Source organism: Orycteropus afer, unplaced genomic scaffold (assembly GCF_000298275.1).
Source record: "Orycteropus afer afer isolate SDZICR_OR568_19922 unplaced genomic scaffold, OryAfe1.0 scaffold00083, whole genome shotgun sequence".
Taxonomy (NCBI): domain Eukaryota; kingdom Metazoa; phylum Chordata; class Mammalia; order Tubulidentata; family Orycteropodidae; genus Orycteropus; species Orycteropus afer.
The window spans coordinates 5,754,909-5,769,990 of record NW_006921670.1 but is presented as its reverse complement, the minus strand read 5'-3'; the positions used below and the strand labels follow the sequence as shown (position 1 = coordinate 5,769,990).

Genomic DNA, 15,082 nt, shown 5'->3' with positions numbered 1-15,082 from the left:
CTTCCTTCCGAGGAGTGGCTGGTGGGTTTGAACCGCCAGCCTTCTGGTTAGCAGTCAAGTGCTTTAGCCACTATGCTACCAGAGCTCCTATACATACAGGCAGGTCACAGAAAAAAGAGGAGGCATATGAACATACCAACAGTTGCTGCACTCACTCCAAATTCAGTAAATGCAAAGTGAAATGATGAAATACTACATTTCACCTACCAATTGGTTAAGATGAAAAGTCTAATGCTATAGTACTGGAAGATATAGAACAAGGGGCATTCGGTTTCACCAGCTGGAGGGAGTGTAAATTAGTACACATTCTTGGGAGGAAAAAACCTGATAGTATTCATCAAAAATGAAAATACGCCAACTCTTTTACCTAGAAACTCCTATTTCAGCCATTACTGTTACAGAGACCTGCACATCTACACAAAGATTCAAGCAGAAGCTGCTCACCTCTATGGCAGACCCAAATGTCCACCGACAGTATGATACACTACAGTCCATGTGCACAGAAACAAAGTGGTCACTCAATACGTATGGATATGAAAATCTCTGAAATTTACTTAAGTGAAAAAAGTGAGGTGAATCAGTACATAGGATGCTCACATTTGTTATTGGGGGAAAACAAAATACAAGTGTAGGATGTAATCCTATGTATGCAAATATATGCATAAAGATGGTCAGAAAAGCCTCGGAGCAGCTATTGCACGTGGCTTCCTCTGAGGCAGGAACAGGGGCTAAGGTGGGAGACTCGTTTTTTTGTGGTGTACCCTTTTCAACCATTCCAATTTTTAAAAACTTACCATGTTGTGTTTATTTACACACTAATAAAAATTAACCAAAAGATACCATAAATGCAGTATCAGAATTAATCAGCATGAGATAAACCAATGAAACATGATACGAAAAAAAAACCCACTGCCATCGAATTGATTCTGACGCATTGTGACCCTTCAGGACAGAGCAGAACTGTCTCGGGGGATTCTGAAGCCTGTAAATCAATAAAAAAGCAGACCGCCTCACCTTTTTCCCATGGAGCAGCCAGCCGGTGGCTTCAAACTACGGACCCTTTTGGTTAGCAGCTCAATGATGTAACCACTGTGCCACCAGAGCACCTCATGCAACATGACAGGTGGTGACACTTCTAGCCCAAAGCAAAGAAACCTGACATTTAACTAGCTCATGGAGCCTTCCCATAGTGTGATTTTGGAAACGTTTAGAAGTTTGTAGATTCTCATATTCTCTACTTTCACAGACCCTAGAAGATCAGGAAACTATAGATAGCACACTTGTAATGTTGTCATGCTGACCAATCCTTTCTGCATCGTCTGGATGGCTGAGTGCCTGTTTAATTAAACACTCGTTTAAACACACATCAAAAACAAACAAAGAACCAAGGCATGTTCCACGTTCTGATCTTTGAAGACGATATGCCCTCCAGCTGGAGGTGCGTCTGAGACTGACGCTGACCACGAAGTCCAAGCTCATAAACTTCAAAACACCCAGAGACACCTACTTTTGGAATTCCCACTCTCTGTTGTCCAACGGACACACCTGCCGTGTTTTGAGCCAGCGAGAGATGCAGTGGAAATGAAAAGCATGCTGAAAGAGAAGAGACATTTTGTTACAAATAACCTCCTGACATATCCTCACAGGGCTGTGAGGTGGTACACACAGTGGGCTGGGGCAAAGAACTGCCGACAGAAACCAAAGAGGGGCAACACAGTTCAACTGAAGATTAATTACACCCTGCTGAGGTATGAACATAGTTCCAGTGAAACACTTGTTAGAAACACCACCACTAAAGGCAGGAACCGTCCTGGAGGAAGTCCAGCCGGAACGCTCCCCAAAGTGAGGATGACGAGACTTGGTCTCACGTCCTTGGGTCGTGTTATTAGGGGAGACCAGCCCCTGGAGGAGGACATCCCGCGCGGTAAAGGAGAGAGTCAGTGCAAAAGAGATGGACTGGTAGAGCGGCTGCGACAACAGGCTCAAGTACAGCAACACCCAAGGAGGTGCAGGCCCAGACAGTGTCCTGTGGTTGGCAGGGGTCGCTGTGAGTCAGCACAAGGCCAACTAAAGGCAGAAATCATCTAGAGAGCACAGCAGGGGACCCCAGCAGTGAGTCCGCTCCTCCTCAAGGCAAGTTGGGATGCCACTCCTGGCCCTATTCAGCCTTTGAGGGCAGGCTTGTCCTTGCCTTGGGAAAGGAGCCCCCTGATCCCATGAAGGTTTCAAGCATCGCTACTCTTGGTCCCTGTCCTTTGTCCCCTCCCTTGAAGAGTAGATGTCCTAGGAGTTGAGCCTTCTCTTCAGCCCTTGCTAGTGTACTGTGACTGCCATGCCCCGAGCTGACACCTGTCAAGTCCCCGACCTCCCTTCCACCCAGCTCAGCTATGTTCAAAGGAACTTTTCTCACTGACACGCTGGTATAACAGGAGCTCAGTAATCAATGGGTCTTGAGGGGGAGGGACTCGGTTTGCAAAAGGGAGTGAGATCATGAACTGCAGGGCAAGCTGCACACAGGCGGCTGAAAGGCACCAAAGGGCCCTTCCCGATCTTGACAGGAAGTGAACAGGCAAGAGCGCTGAGGATACTGGTGACTGACAGGGGGCAGGCAGCTGGACTTCATACTTGGGGGGGGGGGGTCTGTGTGCAGGGTTCCGGAGGGTCACTGTTCTGTAGGTACTGATCACTGTCCGTCTGTAACGGACACCAAATCCCCACCTCACTCATTACGAGCAGAGTATTAAGACAGCTGCAGCAAGGGTCTATGCCATGACTGGCTGGGTGAGGTGAGGACAGGGGAGACAGGCTGACACCCCTGCTAAACAACAACAGCTTCAGCTGGCTTGGCTTAATAACAGCCTTGAAATCTAGTCAGTCTCCCAAAACACACTTGTGACTTAAAAGAGCCATGGTATGGATTATTGTCTTGTGAATTCTTTCCTGACACAAACAAAACTACAATTCAATAATTGAAAGTGGAATCCACAATGAGTCTACCACGGATACTCAAGAGGACACGTTTGCCAGGACAGCCTTTCGGAAGATCCCTTTCCTGGTAACGCTCATATGACTTCACTGTCAGAAAGGAGCAAACCCCAGTTTGGCAGAAAGTTGAGGCATTTCCACAACCATCAGGTGGTGGGGGCGGACTCATGCAAGAGTATATGAGTTACCCTTGTTCACCTTCCACTTCGGCCATCAGCACTCTGCGGCACTACAGGGGCCTTGCTCACGATACCCAACCACTTCGAAAGAAGGCAAATGTGTGCTCGTATCTCAGCACCAATGACCAGCTGACTGGCCCTGGACAAGACTGTAAACTCTGTGAACTATGCCTCATTCACAACAGGGGCGTCATGAAAAGTGAATGAAGAAATGGAGAAACTAAGTGCCTGGCCCATGGGGACTCCTTTTGGGTTTCCAAAGCAGTAAATCTTTACAGAAGTAGATTGCCCAGTCTTCCTTCCGTGGAGTGGCTGGCGGGTTTGATTCTCCAACCTTCTGGTTAGCAGTCAAATGCCTTAGGCACTGTGCCACCAGAGCTCCTTCAGTTAATAACAGTTAGTATTGTTTTTAAAATTCCAGAGTTGCTTTGAATTAAACAAGTCAATACTTCTGGCATCAGCATCACTACAATACCATCAGTAAGTAACACTGAATGCCTGAAAAAGAAAAGAAGAAAAAAAAGGACAGCAAATGCGGGCGGGCAAGGGGCTGAAAACGAGGCTGCAGGGCAGGTGACAAGGTCCCCGAACACTTCCTGATCACCACTTTCTTCCAGCTAACAATCGAAGGTGTAGTAACAGGAGTGTTCTGTAGACTCAATTACAGCAAGTGGTGCTTGACAGTTTATGGACGATGGTAATATGCATTACCTCATCGGAGCCTCCCAGCAACCCTGCCAGGCAAGTGTGAAGATACTATTATCTTTCTTTTACAGACAGGAAACTCAAACCCAGAAAAGCTAAGTGACTTGCCTACTTCACGGAGCTGACTAGCAGAAGACCCAGAACTAGCTACTAAGGAGCAGTCCAGAGGCTCGCTCATACCAGGCCGGCTCTCCTTTCTTTACAGGAGGCCCTCGGTGGCAGCTGGGCTAGGCTCTCCTTAGCCAAATTCAAGGGCAAGTCCACTCTTTTTCCCTCCCACCACAAAGTAATGTGCTTCTTAGTATATGCCTAAGTGACAGAAGAGCAAAGAGCCCAATATATTTCATTTCTTTATCCCCATAAATGACAAAAGCTGTCCCCTGGCCATTACAGGCTACTGTGAAACTGCCCATTGGGGCCTGATGGAGAATTAAGCAGGTACACCACAAGATGGTATGGACAGCTACTGTCTACTCAAATAGCCACCTCCTCAAACTTGTCACATGTTAGTTAGCATCCTCGATCCATTCTGTGAAACAGGGTATTATGTGATTTGGATGTTGTGTGAACACCTAGCTTATCCACAGTTTCAACAAATTCTCCTGCCTTCACGTTTGCACTCGCAGACTCACCCCTCTGACATCTGCCACAAAAAAATGTTGTTTAACACATCTGAACCACCCAGAGCTAGCACCAAACTCAGTATTGTAGTCTGTGCTTTTTCTTTAAAAGCATCTTAAACAAGCTTCATGTCTTAGCAGGAACCAACGTTCTGAGAGGGGTTTGCTTTTGAGTTTGGTCCTCACTCCATGTCATTAGCAACTTCTCCAAAATCTGGTACACATCCCCCTTGCGTGTTCCTTAGCTTTTGGTGGAACTGATCCTTTATCAACTTGGAGGAATTGTTTGTTTTTGCGATTACGTCTGCTATGTCCTGTACTCCAATTTGCGATTATGTCTGCTACGTCCTGTACTTCAGTGAGGATTTCAGAGCTCTGTTATAACCATATGCGACCACGGACACACATGCACTCGGACAGTGCCCAAGGGGACATTATGCGGCCCGTGACTTTCTTTATTTGTATTTACTTAAGGAACACTCATGCTTACTATGTACAAGGTACTCTTCTAAACACTTCCCAAGCATTAAATCATTTAATCCTGATTACAGCTCTGTGCAGTCTATTGTTAATTCTGTTTTAGGAGAGTCAAGTCAAACTTACAGCTCTTCAATTGTTAAATACTCTTTCTGATGTAGCTTAGCAAGTAAGCGGCAGAGAAGGGGAAGGGTGGTCTGACCCCAGAGCCTGTCACCCCACGCCAAGCCAGAAGCTGTGGGTCCTCTGTCCCCACGGCACAGGAGGCCAAGAGGTGGACAATTCTGTTAATATGACTGTGTCTCTGAGGCAATTAGGGGGAATTTTTAACACATGCTACATATTACACATTCAGTGTTTGTTAGCCTCTACAGCAGTCACCCAGAAAGGCTGAAAACTCATTTCAACAATGCTGCATGGCACATTTCTGGCATGAGCCACATTAAAACCAACCAATCAAACCCTAAGTTACTACATTTCCCACACTTAACACACACACATTCTCTCTCGAACACCTGACTTATCCACCAAACTTAGAAGACACCTAGACCTCAAAAAAAAAAACAAAAAAAACCCTCTATTCAGAAGGTAAAGATATCCACCCACAGAATATTCCATAGACTACACTACAGGCTTTGAAGGCAGCTTCCAAAGATGGATCCCCCAAGTGTTGCTAACGAGTGGGGGTACTCTATATAACAACACACTCTAGCACCTCCCTGTAGGAACTAGTAACATTTACTCTCTAACAGGACAAAGTACAAAGATTAAAACTTTTTTCCTATTTGTAGACCTTTTGGGGAGAAAGGCAAGCTAGTCATTTTTTTCTCTAGTTATTGTCAAGAATGGCAAAGCAGGAAAAGTGGCAACAGGTTTACAAGCCATGCTGATAGGTAAAGATGTTTTCTTACGTTACAGACTCCCCACGCGACGGTACACTCTTCCGAAGTAGCAGACGCCTGGTTAGCTTGACACTCTATGCCTGTGGGAACAAGAGCAAGACGGTCACTGCCCTCAGGAGCAGCCACCTTTCAATCTACAGCAGCTGATAATTACATGATGGGGAAGGGAGCAGACCTGAGCAAATTGGCAAGTGCTTAATTAGTCATAATCGGTTCTCTGATGAACGTAGGAAAGGGTGAGGAACAGAAGGCCGTTTTGTAACATGCGCTCTGCAGCAATTAATCTCTTATCCTGTTGAAAAACAGTGACACGTGGAAAAGGCTTGTTTCAATTCTAAGTATAACTTCACTTGTTAAAATGGAAGTGAGGCCTCCTAATCCGGTAAGGCAAGCAAACTCTGAAAGCCACCTCGCAACTCCCAGGCTTCCTTGAACTGGTACCTTCTCCAAACTCCGGCTGAATGGTTCCTGTTGGGCCCTTGCAAACTCAGGCCTGTCCACATGAAGGCCATGTTGAGTGAAATTCCAGTCCCCAAAGGGGACAGGTGACAAACAACAGGAAGTGAAGGCATCCCGATTCTTTGTAATACTATTCAACAAAGCACAAACCAGGCCGACAGGGCAGAGTTGGGGCCCCTACTTTGTGATGCTTATTGTCCTGAAGAGCTTCTGTCTGGCGAGGAGAGCAGATTGCTGCAAATGTACCCAAATGATCCATTTCACAGAGAGGGGGAGGGAAGGGACCTTAAATGGAACAAAAATCTGCCTGCGACAGGGAACTGACAGAGCTCTAGCCGGGACAGATGGTCCAAAGCCAGGAAGCAGGCAGGTGTATCTGCTTTCTCTGAAAGTGCTTAACTACATGGAGTCTCCCTTCTGAAGAATACAAACTTTAGTTTTTAAAGACTAGTTAATAGGAGACATCACTTCAAACTCTCATAGGTAGACAACAGTAACACTGTAATAAAAGGATGTGGAGCAGTGAATGGGTATATTTGGTTTTAGGGGATGAGAAATGCCAAGAGATTTTTTTACCCTTCAAAAATAAGAAAGGCAAGCGGACTGAAGTCACAGACCTGGCTTCTGTCCCAAGACAGACAGGAACTGGGTTTTTGCCTTCTAGTATGAGTAGAGGATCTAGGGTCTACACAGAACATTCCAGAATTTCTTGCTGTGACCACACCACTACATTTAAAGGAAAAGCAGAGCAAATAAAACCCTCTAGCTCAGAGGACAACTCCGTGTCATGAAACTTGCAAACTGACAGCCACACTTTTGATTACTTCTTAAGCAAAAACCAAAACTGCTTCAGGGAACATTATCGCATTGAGACTGTACTTTGGTCTTCCCTTCTAGCTTGTGGGCCCGGCACTATTATCTCCAGAATCCCTTAAGGCTCCTCCAGGATAGAGTCCTTGCCTCCTCATGCTGCTGTTACCCCATACCTGGAACAGCCCTCCTCCTTCCACCAGTAAGTCCCTTCCTCCCCTTCAAGATCCAGCTCAAATGTCTTCTTCTTGGGTGAAGCTTCTCCTTATTCTCCCAAGTGAACTAACTGTCTTTCCTCCTTTAATCACTCCTAACACATATTCCTATAGCATCTATCACATCCATTATCATTCTCTTTTTATATACCTGACCTCTCTCCTGCCCCCCTCAAAGTTCCTAGAGGGACCCTTTCTCTGCCAAGAAAGCTCTCAAAAGGCAAACAGTAACTACTCCCATTAATACAGAAAATGGGGGCTAGATATGTACATACTCCTTACCCAAAATTCCTGCTAAGGAGCAGAAATACACAGGAGGGCGGGACTGTACTCTAGGTGCCAGGTAAGAAGGGTTGTGACGTGAAAAATGATGAAACACGAGTGCAACGTATGCTCACAGAGTCAATGTTTCTGAGTTTCAGGGCAGAGCCCCAGTCCACAGGTTAAGTTAGTTTTACACAGGGGAAGGAAGTGTTCCCTGTCAAGCTGGAGCAGACAGACAGAAGCACTGCTGAACGGGTTTCTGTCAGACCTCAGCAAAGGTAGCAGCTTAACTTCATGGGATTTATAAAGTGTGGGGTCTTTCGAACTTCAGTAAGAGCCCATTACCATGTAGAGACTGGGAAGGAAGCAGTATCTTCATCTTGGGAGCAGACAGATTTCATACCTAAAACACAGAAAGATCTATGGTCTCAGGAAGAGACAACTTCCTGATAAACTCAAGGGCAAAAGCTGGGTCTGAGCCCTTCTGGATGGCTTAGATTCCCAGAGGAAATGGAAAAAAAATAACACCTAGTAGATTGTCAATTTCAATAACTCTTTAAAACTGCCAAGAAACAGGGAGAGGTTGCTGTGCGTCAGCCCTGACTCAATGGCAGTGAGTTTTTTTTTTGTTTGTTTGTTTGGTGAGTATCAACTGGGGTCTTAAAAGCTTCTAAGTGGCCATCTAAGATGCAATATATGGTCTCTACTCATCAAGAGCAAAGAAGAATGAAGAAAACGAAAGACGCATAGAGACCATTAGTCTAAGGAATGAGTGGACCTTATGAACCTCAGTGTACATGACCCTGAGACCAGAGCTAGATGGTGCCCAACTACCCACTGTCAAAAACTCGGAAAAGGATCAGGACAAGAGATCTTGGATAAAGTGGGAGAACTATGTGGAACAAAACTCAAAATCATAAAAAAGACCAGGCTTCCTTATCTGATAAAGAATGGTAAAACCCCCCGACTATGGTCCCTAGTCACCCCTTGGGCCTTTAATTGAACTCACCCTCATGGCTTCCAGCTAAACAACAGATAGGCATATAAGGTAAACATTTATACCAGGCAGGTATACTCCTTAGATCAATCTATTGTGGGAGATCAGAAGGGCAGTATTTGTACAGGGAGATAACTCAGAGGGCAGGAATGCATAGGAAAGAACACAGGGAAAAGGTAACTACAGGAAGGAAGTGGGATGAGAGCTGCCACATTATGGGGATAGCAGTCAATGTCTTGAAACAAAATGTTTATGAACTGCTGCATGGAAAATGAATTTTCTCTGTAAACTTTCACCCAAATCACACACACAAAATGGTCTCTTGCCCAAAATTAAAATCCACTTATTTTTATGAGGGAGGCAAGCCCAGGAGTGCTCCCAAGCCTTCTCATCTGTGTCTGTAATAAACAAAATATATGCTTCTTACAGGTAAAAACTTGATCTGTCACTGTTTTAATCCAATGCCTAACAAAATACCCAGCATATAAATATTCACTGAGTGAATAAAAGACGTGATTTAAGAACATACTTTTATAATTTTGTGTTACAGGAGTTCAAGATCCTGCTCCTTCATCTGACATTTAAAATCTCCCATGTCAGAAAACAGGTAAGGTTAACTGATGGCCCATACTGGTCCCTCGAACGTTCAATTTGCTCTTGGAAGATGGAGTACAGGTGGCCTTTGTCAGCCGTGGTCCTCTCAAGAAACGCACTCCCTGGCACCCAGAGACACACACGGAAACTTACAAAAAAAGAATCAAAGTCACATAAAATCACTATTTTCAGAAAAGAACCCCATGAAAGTAAAATTTTCTCTGGGCACAACTTCTTGTGAAAATGCAAGGCACGGAAATTGGCAACCATGTAATCAAAGACCCCGCCCAAACACATTTAAAACTGTGCGTATGTTTTTCTGTGACGGGGACCTTCTCTCTATATGAAACGTCATGGTGGCTGCTGATTTCCCTTGTCTATAGTGTGAAAAGGTAAACACCGGCACAGCCCAGAGATACCAGGGGCAGTGAACTGCCAACAAACACCAGGATCGCTTTCCAACACAAATTCTGATTTGTGCTTTCCAAGTTGACGTGGTTTCAGATTATCCTCCTATTTTTTCCAAGAACCTATTATGTACTAGACACTATGGTAGATGCTAGGGATACAGTAGTAGCAAAGAACATGGACGTGACAGAGAACCAACTCAATTAAACAACTGCTACTAAGGGAAAGGATAAGATGCCCTGGGAATGTTGAACAGAATTGTTATAGCCTATTTGTGTGTACATATGATCAGAGAAAAAAATTTTGATCAAGTTCAAAGTGAAGGTTGAAAAATGACTGGTTACTTCTGTACTGTCCAGTAGAGTGACTACTGAGCATTTAAAATACCCAGAACTGAGATGTGCTGTTGTTGCTGTTGTTGTTATGTGCCATTGAGTCAGATCTGACTCATAACAACCCCTCTTTGGGTTTCCAAGGCAGTATCACTACAGAAGTAGACTGCCCAACCTATCTTCTGAGGAGTGGCTGGTGGGTTTGAATCCCCAGGCTTCTGGCTCTAGGTATGAAATATACACTGAGTTTCAAAGACTTACATAGTATCAAAATAAATAAGTAAATGTAAACTAACTCAGCTTTTACAGTGATTACATGTTGAAATGAAAAGCAGCTTGGCTATAATGGGTTAACAGCGCAGTGGCTAAAGTGCTCGGCTGCCAACCAAAAAGCCAGCAGTCTGAACCCCCCACCTGCTCTGCAAAGAAAGCTATAGCAGTCTGCTTCTGTAAAGATTTACAACCTGGCAAGGTGGTGCAGTGCCTAAGGCATCTGACTGCTAACCAGAAGGCTAGTGGTTCAAACCCATCAGCCACTCCTCAGAAGGAAGACTGGGCAATCTACTTCCATAGAGACAGCACCTCGGAAACGCCAGGAGGGGTCACTACGACTTGTAGCCCACTCAATAGCAGTGAGTTTAGTTTAGTTTTTAAACCCTATGGGGCAATTCTACTCTGTCCTATAGGGTTGTTATGAGTCAGAACAGACTCAATGCCAGTGGGTTTGGTTTTTTGGGATACAGTGGATTAAATAAAATATATTATTAAAATTAATTTACCTTTTTTAAACTATTATCTATTATTACTTTGTTAATGTGAGTAGTAATCTGAAAGTATCCATGTGCTCCCACTTGTGGCTGAGCGATGTTGTACAGTGCTGTGTGAGATGGCGGGGAAGGCTGGGGGGGGGGGGCGTTCCAGGCACAGCGAAGGGGATACGCAAGGGCTCGAACAGAGCACAGGGACTTCGGGAACAGGAAAGAGGACAGCAAAACTACCTCAGTAAGCGGGAAAGCGGCTCATGAGGTCAGAGATGTGGCTGAGTGATTTTCAAAAGAAGTGCCCATCATTTCAATTCTAGAAGCTTCAAGTTTCTTTATCCCATTTCTGATCTCAATCTGAAAAAAGTACTTCAACTGTTCTTGGTGTAATCAACTTTCTTGCCCAGTCAACAGTTACAATCAGATCCACTAGGTCTTGATTGCCACGTGTAACAAAATATGTACAGACTAAAATAACATTTCTTTAGTGCAATTAATTGCCTATTTTGAGTTTGGTAGTGATATCTTCTTTACAATGTTTGGAGCTAACTTCAAAAAATCCTTACTCTTTTGGCTTTTCTTTCGAAATCTAACCAGCTCACATAGGGCATTTAGCTCAAAGCTTAGTTTCTTCCTCTCACTACTCTGCCTTTGAGTCCGGGCAGGAGCTGGGAAAGGTAAAGAGGAAGAATCAACAGTGCCTCTGTGTCCACAATTCATGCTAAATGTGGCCTTGCCATCTTTAGATGGAGATTTATTTTGAGAGCTGGGTATGGCTCCAGGACAACATAAAAAAAACCCCACTCTACTTTAAATACATCGACAGACTAGATGCAAAAGACCCCAAGCCCTTCAGACTCTGCTTTACAGCTCTTTGAGAAGAAGAAAACTGGTCATGTCAGGACAGCCACAATCCCTGTAACCTTCTCAACTTCCTCCCATTCTCCTCCAATTACTTACAAAGATCCATAATGTGGTTCCTGCAGATGGCACAGTTATCAACCACAATATCCCAGGCCCAGAGGGCTACTGCATTCCACTGCAAAGAGAAAAAGGGGGAACAATGCACTATCCTTGTAAGGTAACACACACACACACACACACACACACACACACTTTTCAGGGCTTCATGCTGCTGCAGCAGTTACCATCTCTTTGGCCACAGGGATCACTAGACAAAAGAATTTTTCTATATTAATCTTAGTCATTATAACAGATGACAAGAGTAGGCTACACGTAGGCTCTCTCCATCTCGAAAAGACTGATGGATGAATGCAGAAATTAACGCGACACCTTTGATTGTTTCCTTACAGCTTAAAATCACTTAAATCAGCCATTATTGATGTAAGTAAATGAGGAATTGTTTTTAAGTGCCTGTTCTGGCTTTCGTAAACCAAAAACTTGCTTTACTGTGCAGGTTCCCCTGGCAGTTTGGGAAAAACTCAGTATCTCAACATCTGCATAGGTAAGTATCAGCTCTCCTAGGCAGCTTTGGAAGCAAGAGAGGAGAGGTGAGAGCTAGGAACAGAACGAACCGAGATGATGACTGGATCATAGAATGGGTAATCGTGCGATAAGCTGGATTACTACCCACCACCGTGTCAGTCAGCACACAGAACAAGGTCATCACCCAAATCCTACAAAATTACTCCATTACAAACACCAGAAGCCACTAGAATTTTCATTCCTACCATACAAAAAATTGATGTTCTCAACGTGTACATGCTCAGACTTCTACGTTTGGTTAAGATAATTCCAACAAGAGTTTATCTAAAAGTGGTACTAAGTGATTCAACCTTCTGGCTTCTGCAGCTATGTACACTTCCAGGCATTCACTAATTTGGGACCACCCCCCAACACCTTCATCTCTTTCAAATCCAATTCTCCGTGTCTAGTAACTTCCGCACTTTTCATCTCACACCCTCAACTTGGGAGGATAAGAACCGACCTCTACTATTCTCCAATATGGCTGCTGGCTGCAAGTGAGCACGCAGTGCCCACAATGAGCCGGCAAAAGCAACTGGAGGGGGAACATGTTCAACCAGTTACTCCACGAATAGAATCGTTCCTATTTCAGACTCTTCATTTTGAACAGATTTATTTCCTCTTAGCTGAGAACTGACTTTTTTTTTTCCTCCCAAACTGTTGGCAAGCCACTAAAAAGCATTTCATGGCAAAAGACACATTCCACACTTATGCTTTCCCACTTTTACCAAGTCACTCTCCACCAGCACTCAACTCTCCCTAAACGCCACAAGGTTTGAGTTCACATTTAACGAATTTCACTATGCTTTTTGGGGGCGGGGGGACTGTGAACATGACGGAGAACCAGAGGACGGGTACGGTGGGACAAACCAATAGACGTCTCGGCAGAGCCAACCTTTAGACTCGAGACACTTTTACTGGGCAGGGTGAAGGCCAAAGAGAGGGTTAATACAGGTCTCGATTTGCGCGAGGACCAGTCGGGGTCCCTCAGAATTAGAGGGACCTCCAGCTACAGAAAGGGGCGGAGCAAGGGGATCTCCTTCCCTGCTCCTCCGAGGCCTCCAATGCGGTAGGACCTCTGGTTCCTGGCTTTCGCCGTACTGACCCATCCTCCACCCACCGCAGTCTCGCCAACTCCCACATCCACCCACCCCACCCTCTCCTTCCTCCACCCCTCAACCACTCCAGTGACAGCTCAGGCGCTCGGCTCCCGCAACCAAATCGCAACCCCGCCTATCTCAATAAGCGCCTCCGTGATTGGCCGCACTCCTTCATAGTGAAACTAATACTACTTCGGACAGTGGATCGCCGTCACGCCAATCAACCTTAAGACCCGCCCCCCGGCTTCTTTTCGTGTACCCGGTCCCAGGAACGCCCTGAAATGCAGCCCTTTCCTCCGCGCCTCGGTCACCCTCGGGCCTGCCAGCCAGATCCACGCCTCTCTAGCTTCTTTGAGGAAGGCACTGGCGAGACCCAACCTTTTTCACTTCAAAGCGCTTCTTGCCCGCGCCGCTGTTGGTGCCGCTCGGGGTATCCACATCCATCGCTGCCGCCATTTTGGAAACACACGGTCCGGCGTCTGGTTACTGCGCCTGCGCAGCAGCGCACGCCTCGCTTCCCCCCCCCTCCCGCCTTACACTCTCGAGCACCTCCTCTTTCACCCCACCTCTCACTAGCGCGCGAGGGGCGGTAGGGGCGGAGCACCTGGCCACGCCTCTTAAAGGCGCTGGCGCGGTTCCCCCCTCCTGTCCGCCAGGGAGGAGGTGGTGGCTCGGGGGCTGGGGCGGGGCCGGGCGGGGCCGCGCCGACGTGAGCGAGCTGGGGTAACGTTCGAAAGCCTCGCTCTCTCGCCCTCCCCCAGGAAGCCCCCGGCCCCACTCCCTCGGCTGGGGCGGCGGCTGCTTCCTCCGCCTGGCTGGCCTAGGGGCCGTGGGTCTCCGCTGCTTTCGACCGCGGAAGGAGGGAAGAGCGAGGGTCAGGCGGCCGCCTGCTGCCGAGACCCCACGCGGGCCTTTCGCAAATCCTGACTCGCGTCCTAGCCAGGCCCGGGTTACAGCCTTCCTGGGAGGCCCGAGGCCGTTTGGTTTCCATTCGGGAGCCGCTTAGGGGTTCGAAGGGCGGGGTGGGGGGAGAAGATCCTTGAACCTCCTCCCAAAAAACTGATCAGGCATCCTCCAGGCCTGCGGTCACCTGCCCGGCAGAAATGGTGGAGGCTTAGGAGCCGAGCGCTGCCCTCTCCAGCTCGCCCGTAGTCCCTGTCAGGCCTCTGCTTTAGGTACACGCGCTTCAGCTTCGCACACTTGAGACCACATCCTCCAGCCTCCATTAGTCATCTAAAATGAGGATTCTGCCCTCTCTCCGCAGTTTGGACTACCGTCATACTGACCCATCTGCACTCAGAGTGCTGCTGCATTTTTGTGGGCCATGCTGCCATTTCTTGACTGGTCAATTCCTTCCTGGGTCAAACACCTGTATGTCGCCTCCCCCCTTTACAGCTCATAGAGTTATGACTCAGCTCAGTCACCCTGAAATCTTGGCTTATTTGAAGTCTCCTGTTTTCTCTTAGAAGAAAATTGGAGAGCAGTGGAGTGTGTTGTTGGACTCCGTTGCTAAACTGGAAGAACTGTGGTTTGTTTCCTTGTCTTAGGCATAAACAGGAACAACATATCTGGGAAGACACCACCACAGCTTTAACCAGACCTGGAAAGAAAAAGGGTGTGAGACCTTGAAGCATTATAGGAACCTGACAAAAGTTTTTCTTAGCCTGTTTTGGTAAATGAATGATTCCATGTTAAAATTTCTGTCATCTGAGTTATCGTGTGCCTATAGGAGCTCTGGTAGCATAGTGGCTAAAGCACTTGACTGCTAACCAGAAGGCTGGTGGTTCAA

At 46.4% G+C, this 15,082-nt stretch overlaps 1 protein-coding gene across 1 annotated transcript; it reads right to left on the bottom strand.

The window, feature by feature from the left end:
* Window positions 1–1,503: 1,503 nt before the first annotated feature.
* Window positions 1,504–13,758, bottom strand: RBX1 (ring-box 1). The gene is made up of 4 exons (XM_007941700.2): window positions 13,672–13,758; window positions 11,669–11,747; window positions 5,878–5,948; window positions 1,504–1,593 (listed from the first exon to the last, which is right to left on the bottom strand). Exons 1-4 carry the CDS (start codon window positions 13,747–13,749, stop codon window positions 1,504–1,506), a joined length of 318 nt encoding a protein of 105 aa, XP_007939891.1. The 5' UTR covers window positions 13,750–13,758.
* Window positions 13,759–15,082: the final 1,324 nt, after the last annotated feature.